The 7,302-nt window shown below is 48.8% G+C and overlaps 2 protein-coding genes across 3 annotated transcripts in view; one reads left to right on the forward strand and one right to left on the reverse strand.

Moving 5' to 3' along the window:
* PFDN2 (prefoldin subunit 2) overlaps positions 1–3,510 on the forward strand; it is a 34,078-nt gene extending 30,568 nt beyond the window's left edge. Inside the window, exons 2-4 of the mRNA XM_012639563.1 lie at positions 2,286–2,374; positions 2,487–2,610; positions 3,212–3,510. Coding sequence (XP_012495017.1) covers positions 2,286–2,374; positions 2,487–2,610; positions 3,212–3,388 — 390 coding nt within the window. The 3' untranslated portion in view covers positions 3,389–3,510. The remainder of the gene's footprint in view (positions 1–2,285; positions 2,375–2,486; positions 2,611–3,211) is intronic.
* Positions 3,511–3,723: 213 nt separating this feature from the next.
* Positions 3,724–6,317, reverse strand: KLHDC9 (kelch domain containing 9). 2 transcript variants are annotated; one of them, XM_012639524.1, is made up of 4 exons: positions 5,647–6,317; positions 4,888–5,047; positions 4,599–4,797; positions 3,724–4,006 (listed from the first exon to the last, which is right to left on the reverse strand). In XM_012639524.1, exons 1-4 carry the CDS (start codon positions 6,171–6,173, stop codon positions 3,840–3,842), a joined length of 1,053 nt encoding a protein of 350 aa, XP_012494978.1. In that variant the 5' UTR covers positions 6,174–6,317; the 3' UTR covers positions 3,724–3,839. The 2 variants fall into 2 exon arrangements, with proteins under 2 accessions (XP_012494978.1, XP_012494979.1); XM_012639525.1 differs by having other exon boundaries at positions 4,599–4,816.
* Positions 6,318–7,302: the final 985 nt, after the last annotated feature.

Consider the following 7,302-nt stretch of genomic DNA (forward strand, 5'->3'; position numbering starts at 1 on the left):
GGAGTTTGAGACCAGCCTGAGCAAGAGCGAGACCCCGTCTCTACTAAAAATAGAAAGAAATTAGCCAGACAACTAAAAATAGAAAAAATTAGCCGGGCATGGTGGTGCATGCCTGTAGTCCCAGCTACTCGGGAGGCTGAGGCAGTTGGTTTGCTTGAGCCCAGGAGTTTGAGGTTGCGTGGGTGAGCTAGGCTGACACCACGGCACTCTAGCCAGGGCAACAGAGCAAGACTCTGTCTCAAAAAAAAATCCAGAATAGTGGATCATTTGGGTTCTAGGGGAACACCTAGAATCTGGTTTAGTCATGTAGTTTTCTTAGATGAAATTATTTTGATCTGGAACATTCACAGTGGAGAAAAACCTAACTATAAATGGGATGGTTTTGGCGTAGGCAACAAAGGAGAAGGAAAAACAGCCTGTAAATGAGTTACATTTCCAAGGCATTTGTTGAAATGAATGGATGAAGTAGATTGAGATGAAGAGGTGATGGATGGGAGAAGGGAACAAACTGCTGGAATGACAAGTTATTGGTCAAATATTATTCCTTGGTTTATTGGCAGTAGAAGGGATCTGTAGGGGTGGTGCAGTTCAGCCATTCGGATTATATTAGCTGAATATGAACCTTGCAGAGAAATCGCTAGAGATAAGGGGCCCTAGTAGAGATGAAGTGGTTAATCATCAATACCAGGGCAAGGTTTCTGGCAGTGTGACTACAGTTCATGTAAATGGGAGTGAGAGATTTAGCAGTGGTTTGAATGGACTGGGTCCACTGCTTTCACATGACCAGGAGGGTGCAAGGGGGCACTTCTGGATTTGGAGAGAAGGCCATGATAGTAATTAATGTACTTGACTGTTTACAAAGCTGTTTCACATTTATCGGTTCACATGATACAACAACCTTATGAAGTAGATACCATTATTATCTGCATTTTGTAGGTAAGAAAACTAAGCCTCAAAGAGGCTACTAACCCAGTCATTCCCAGTTCTGGCTTCCTGTTAGAATTATGTGGGAGATCTTTTTAAAAATAGTGAGGCCTAGGCCTTACCCTCACTGATTGTGTAGTTGTTCTGAGGCTCCACTGTTCAGGTTTTTAAAATGCTCCCCAGGTGATCCTAACATGTCGCCATACTTGAGAACCGTAGGGTTAAACATCTGTCCCTGGCCATAGAGCCAGTAAGTGGGAGAGGCAGAACTTGAAACCTTGTCTTTTGTCTCTGGGCCTCATGTCTTTTGTTTTTTCCAAACACTGTCCACCCTACCCATATACTTTCCTCATTACGTATCTAATCAGAGCCCCATACCGGAAGTGATGGTGGGCATAGTATTAGTACCCAGTCTGGTTTTCACAGTTTTTATTCTCTGCTTAGTTTCTGGGCATCTAGGAGGTGTTAGTAATAACTTCCTTGGGCCTTTACATATGTTATGTCTTGTGCTTCTTTTGAGCCCCTTCCTCCCTTCCTGCCTCCCTCGTTTCTCAGGCTTCAGTTAAGACATTATCAGTTAGGGTTTATAGGCTATAGAAACTGACTCTGGCCAGCTTATGATTTTTTAAAAAGGAGTATTTTTGAAGAATAGTGGATAGTTCACAGAATTTAACAAAATGAAAAGAAAGGCCAAATAACTAGACTGAACAAAGTTCAATAACTAGGACAGCTTTGGGGAACCCAGGAGTAGGAATGGAGGGTCATCTCTACAGAACCACTAGGTGTCTTAGCTCCAACTGCCTTCTCTGTTTGTCTCTACCCCAGATTAAATCCCTGTAGAGAGACTTTGGCATAGAATAGGTCAATGGCCCTGGGTAAAGGGTCCTGTGATCAATGGCCCCACAAGAACCCTACCAAGTTAAGGAGGAGCAGTTCCCCAATGGATGGCATACTAGGCAGACCCAAACAAGAGTCACTCGTTACAAAGCTCTTCCTGACAGCCCTCTTTAACCTGCAAGTCTAGGCTCCCCTGTAGATACTTCGATAGCTCTCTACTCCCGTCCCTATATTATAAATGCCTATTTCCCACCAAACTTATAAACTACAAGAAACCAGAGGCCAAATGTATTCTGTTATATCCCCCAGATCTTAGCATGTATCTTGCATATAGTAGGCTCTCGGTGTTTGGTGAATGAAATTCCAGACAGATTTAAATTAGAAATAGCAGACTTGCGTTGTCTTTTTCCAAGGTAGGTATCCACTATTGCCCCTTTGTAGAGCCTGCATCCTATGTGCTGTCTTGACCCTCTGCCATTTTCCACTGTCCCCTCTCTCATCTGTTCTCCCTCTCACCTTCTTAGGTAATTGCTGGCTTCAATCGTCTCAGGCAGGAACAGCGGGGCCTGGCATCCAAAGCAGCTGAGCTAGAGATGGAGTTGAATGAGCACAGGTGAGAAAGTCAGGGAGAAGCAAACAACAGGACGGTTGCATGGGCCATTTTGTAAGAGAGAGTTGCAGCAGAGTGGGATTGAATTCTCAGGTGTTGCCTTATCGTACCCCAGCCTAGTGATCGATACACTGAAGGAGGTAGATGAAACCCGGAAGTGCTACCGCATGGTCGGAGGAGTGCTGGTGGAACGGACTGTCAAAGAGGTGCTGCCTGCTTTGGAGAACAACAAGGAGCAGGTGAGCAAGAATCCCTGAGTATAAACTTCAGGCAACAAAGGGATAAGGCAAATGGGGAGGCCATAGATTTAGGGAATATGGTGGAGGAAAGTCTGGGTAGAAACTCATGTTGAAGACAGCATACATAGCCTATTAGCCTATGCTCTTTATGCTATGCTAAGTCTGGCTCCTTAGACAGGAGGAGTTGCTGACTGTATGCCCTTTGCGTGGGCTCTGTGACCTGGCTAAATTGGGTCAGGGGTTAGAGCTGTGCTTCTCACAGTTTAGTCCATACATACCTGTATCAGAGTCACCTGCAGGACTTATTTAAAATGCAGCTTCCTGGACCCTCTCCTGGACCCACTGGATCAGAACCTTTGGGAATGCCATGAAATGACATTTTAAAAATCAGCAGACCAGGCAATTCTTATATACATAAAGTTTATAGACCACTGTGTTTGAGAAAGGAATAATTTTAGTGCCTGGGCTCCTCTATTAATAGTTGGTTAAAGGTAAGTTAGAAGTATCATCTCTCCTTCACTTTCCCCAATCATAGTCCATTCCAGGTGGGGGAAGGCAGTCCTGAAATCCTTTTATATAATCTCTGTTGCTTGCCCTCTAGATACAGAAGATCATTGAGACATTGACACAGCAGCTTCAGGCAAAGGGAAAAGAACTAAATGAATTCCGGGAAAAGCACAACATTCGTCTCATGGGGGAAGATGAGAAGCCAGCAGCCAAGGAAAACTCAGAAGGGGCTGGGGCTAAGGCCAGCTCAGCTGGAGTTTTGGTCTCCTAGAGACCAAGGCCTTTGCATTTTTTCTACCCTGACTCCCACTTCTTCTAATTTCTCTTTATTGTTATTATTATTTTCTCTGCTATTGTAATATTTTTTTGTTAATTAAATGTTTTGGTCAGAATGCTTAGCTGTATCCTGAAGCTTTCTCCCAATTAGGGGTGGAAATTGTACGGAGCAGGAGACAGCATATGATTTGTGGTTTTTGTTTCCATCAGGTTAATGCTCACAATATCAGAGTAGGACCCATATTTTATCCCTTCCCTTGCAAATAAAGACGTCTACTTATTTACTGCCCTTCCCCCGCCCCTCCCCCAAAAAAGATTCAGAAACAAATGTTGACTCTAAGATTGAAATTTAATAAGCATTTGAAGAAAGTAGATAGCTCTGGTGATAATGCTTTATGGGTTCGCAAGAAAACAGAGGCTTGGTGGGTGTGTCTTGGCACAATTCTTTAGATAAAGAGATCCAGGATGCACACCTGTGGACTAGCTGTCCTGCCATCCTCACCAAAACCCCCAAACAGGTAAAGCTGATCATTCCAAAGGCAGGTACGATGGCCCACACGCTTCAGCCCACGGTCTGCACAAGGAAAGTGGAACCACAGAGGAGGAGACTTGCCTGTTGGGTAGGGGCAGAGGGTGGTTATTGAGGCAGAAGCACTTTGTCACCCACAGAATTCTTTTTTTTTTTTTTTTTTGAGACAGAGTCTCACTCTGTTGCCTGGGCTAGACTGCCGTGGTATCAGCCTAGCTCACAGCAACCTCAAACTCCTGGGCTCAAGAAATCCTTCTGCCTCAGCCTCCCAAGTAGCTGGGACTACAGGCATGTGCTACCATGCCTGGCTAATTTTTTCTATATATTTTTAGTTCTTCAGCTAATTTCTTTCTATTTTTTTAATAGAGACAGGGTCTCGTTCTTGCTTAGGCTGGTTTCAAACTCCTAAGCTCAAGCAATCCTCCCGCCTGGGCCTCCCAGAGTGCTAGGATTACAGGCGTGAGCCACCATGCCCCGTCTCACCCACGGAATTCTTAACCAAAGTCTTGCCCATTATTTTTCTCTTCACTTGATTTGTGGGGTTCTTCAAATGTTTGATATTCTGTGTACTTTAACTTTTGTCAACTTATTCTTCCTCCTCCCTACTCCATCCTCTGTAGTCTTTAGGTTCTATCTTCCCACCTTTTCCCCCTTCAACCATTAGTCTGGCTCTCACGGGTATCATAGATGTAGAGGTCATTGCAGATGGCGTCTCTAGCTCTGCTTAGAGTTTCTCCACCAAACAGCACAGCAAAGGGCCCCACCACAGAACACGAGTGATGCCGTAGTCCATGGGGTCCCTTCAGGGACCCCTGTCCACTGCTCACAAGCCTTGCAAGCTGTTCCATCAAAAGAGGGGTAACAGGTGGTTCCTCCTTGGGGAGAAAGAAGGGACTGTCTGAAGGGATTTGGGCATCACAACTTTAGCCCCCTTCCACCCTAGGCAAGATATGAGGAGACAATACCTTAATCTTCCCATGACTCCAACGCCCAGCTATTTCTGGTTCACCTGAGTTGCAACCCCCAAAGAGCAACAGCTGATGACCTGGGTGGGGCCCAGGAGTTTGGAGCAGGGCAGCACAGTGACCTGAGCGTGAGGCTGTGTGGCAACCTTCTTCCTTGTAGCTGTGGATATGCAGAAATTCAGGCCCCAGTGGAGTTTTCTAGAAAATGTAAGTGCCACTGCCCTTGCCAAGTATAGAAAGGAGGCACGTGCAGTGCTGTAGGTCTGATGAGAGGGAGGGTAATGCTGTAGAGCAGCATTCCCCACCTTTTTTGGCACCAGGGACCATTTCATGGAAGACAATTTTCCCATGGATGGGGGGCGGGGGGCAGAGCTCAGGCGGTGATGTGAGCAATGGGGAGTGGCTGTAAATACAAACGAAGCTTCGCTTGCTTGTCCGCCGCTTGCTTACCTCCCGCTCTGTGGCGCCACCCCGCCCCCAGTACCCAAGTTTCGTGGAAGACTATTTTTCCATGGAAGGGGGCGGGGCGCGGCGGCAGAGCTCTGCAGCTTGGTCCCTAACAGGCCACTGACCGGTACCGGGTCCTCAGCCTGGGGTTGGGGAGCACAGCTGTCGAGAGAGTCCGGGGGTCTTAGGGTAGGTTCCAATGGAACGAAGGTGCTAGGGTGAACTTGTGATAAATTGCCTGAGAAATTTAGCTTTTGTTTTTCCCCAGTAGATGAAAGGAGAGTGAAAGGTTTTGGGTAAAGGGTGCCATACCAATAGGTGCGAGCGCGGGGGTCCAGCCTTAGCGTGTAGATGCTTCCATACCGTCGCTGAGTGCGGATGCCTCCCTCTCGGCCAGCCACCCGCAGCTCTCCATCGGAGAGGCGGGTGCAGGTGTGACTGCTGAGGCCGGCAGGAGGGCAATCGCCAGGGGTCGCTGTCCACGCCTCCCATACGCCGCGCTCTGTGTCCAGCGCAGTCACTGTGGCCAGGCGGCGCGACCCGTCCCAGCCGCCCACCACGCAGAGCCAACGCCCGCCCACCGGTGCCGCGTCGTGGTGACTGCGCTGGGGGCTGCCCCCGGCTCCCAGTGGCACGGCCTGGCCCCCAGCCGGGTCGAAGACCACTGTATCACTGCTGGGCTCTCTCGCTCCTCCTACTAGGAGACCTCCCACCAGATAGAACCGTCCCCGCAGTTCAGTGCATGAATGGAAGGCCCGAGCCAAAAGCGCATCCCGCGCCACCGGCCGCCAGGCCCAGCCCGAGCTCCCCGCACGAGCCGGGGGCATAGCCACCGCCATGGGCCTGAGGGAGGGGAAGGGCAGCAGGGTCTGCGGCTTGGAGCGCGCACCTACATGGGAGGGACAGGCACCTCGCTTTCCATGGGCTTCCCCGGAATGTCCCCCTACCGGCCATCAGTCCCGGTTCCCACCTCAAGCCTCTGCCTTCCCTCCATTGTCGCCCAGCAACCACTGCACCGGCTGCAGTGCGACCGCTGCAAACTGAAGGTCGCAAAGCACCGGTTACCGTGGAGACAAGAGCTACTGGGGACCGTACAGTGGTGTCACCAAGGCGACAGGAGCTGCGCCAGGTCAATAAAAATCCTGCGGGATTGTTAACCTCAGAAATTCAAGGAACAGCCAATTCCTCCGAAGAACCCCCGTTATCTCATCTGCGAACTGACTTGCAATTATGGCATTTGAGGTTCAGATGGGGTGGGGAGGGACCGTGTACTTTTGGCTTGGGGGTTTAACTGGGACTGACCTCCCCTGGGATAAGCTAGGAAGGGGAAACAAAAGTCAGAGGGTGAGGAAGTGAAAATAGACTGAGCACTGGCCTGGGAGTCATGAGACTTGGATTCTAGTCCCAGCTATGCCCCTGAATATCAGGGGGACTATTTCTCTCTAGGCCCCCACAGTTTTCTCATTTATAAAATGAGCTATTGATTTATCCCTTATAACATTCCGTGGTAAAGCCTTGAAGATTCCGATCGATTGGGTGGGAGAGTCCTTTCAGCTCTGGCCGCTAGAGGGTGGCAGAAGCCAGTCTCTCAGGGCACACTGTTAAGAGCGCGAGTGTGCGCGTCCGCGTGTGCATGCACACTTGGTTGGGGTAAGGGAGGGAAAATACCTTAGGCATACTTGAGCCTTGGACAACTTTTCACTTCTGAGTCCTAGGAAGAATAACTCTTTGTTTCATCTTGCCTCATCTGTCTCATACAACACAAGGAAGCTGAAGCGCTGTGGCTTCTGGAACTCGGGATTAAGGACCGGGAGTTTCTCCTGATGAGATCCAGGGCAGAAGCTGCCCAGCCTTGGAAGCTGGATGGGGGTAAGTGGGGCAGGGGTGAGAAAAACAGACTCTTAGCCCTCCCTGATATCTTTCTTTTATTTAAGCCAGGTTCCTGATTTTTTTTTTTTTTTTTTTTTT

The sequence above is a fragment of the Propithecus coquereli genome, unplaced genomic scaffold (genome assembly GCF_000956105.1).
Source record: "Propithecus coquereli isolate 6110/MARCELLA unplaced genomic scaffold, Pcoq_1.0 Scaffold140, whole genome shotgun sequence".
Taxonomy (NCBI): domain Eukaryota; kingdom Metazoa; phylum Chordata; class Mammalia; order Primates; family Indriidae; genus Propithecus; species Propithecus coquereli.

Coding starts and splice junctions, on each gene's coding strand:
- KLHDC9 (XM_012639524.1), bottom strand. CDS start 6,173: ATGGCGGTGGCTATGCCCCCGGCTCGTGCGGGGAGCTCGGGCTGGGCC. Junction 4,798..4,887: donor GGAGTCATGGGAAGATTAAG/GTATTGTCTCCT, acceptor TTTCTCCCCAAG/GAGGAACCACCTGTTACCCC. Junction 4,007..4,598: donor CCTCTACATCTATGATACCC/GTGAGAGCCAGA, acceptor CCTACCCAACAG/GCAAGTCTCCTCCTCTGTGG.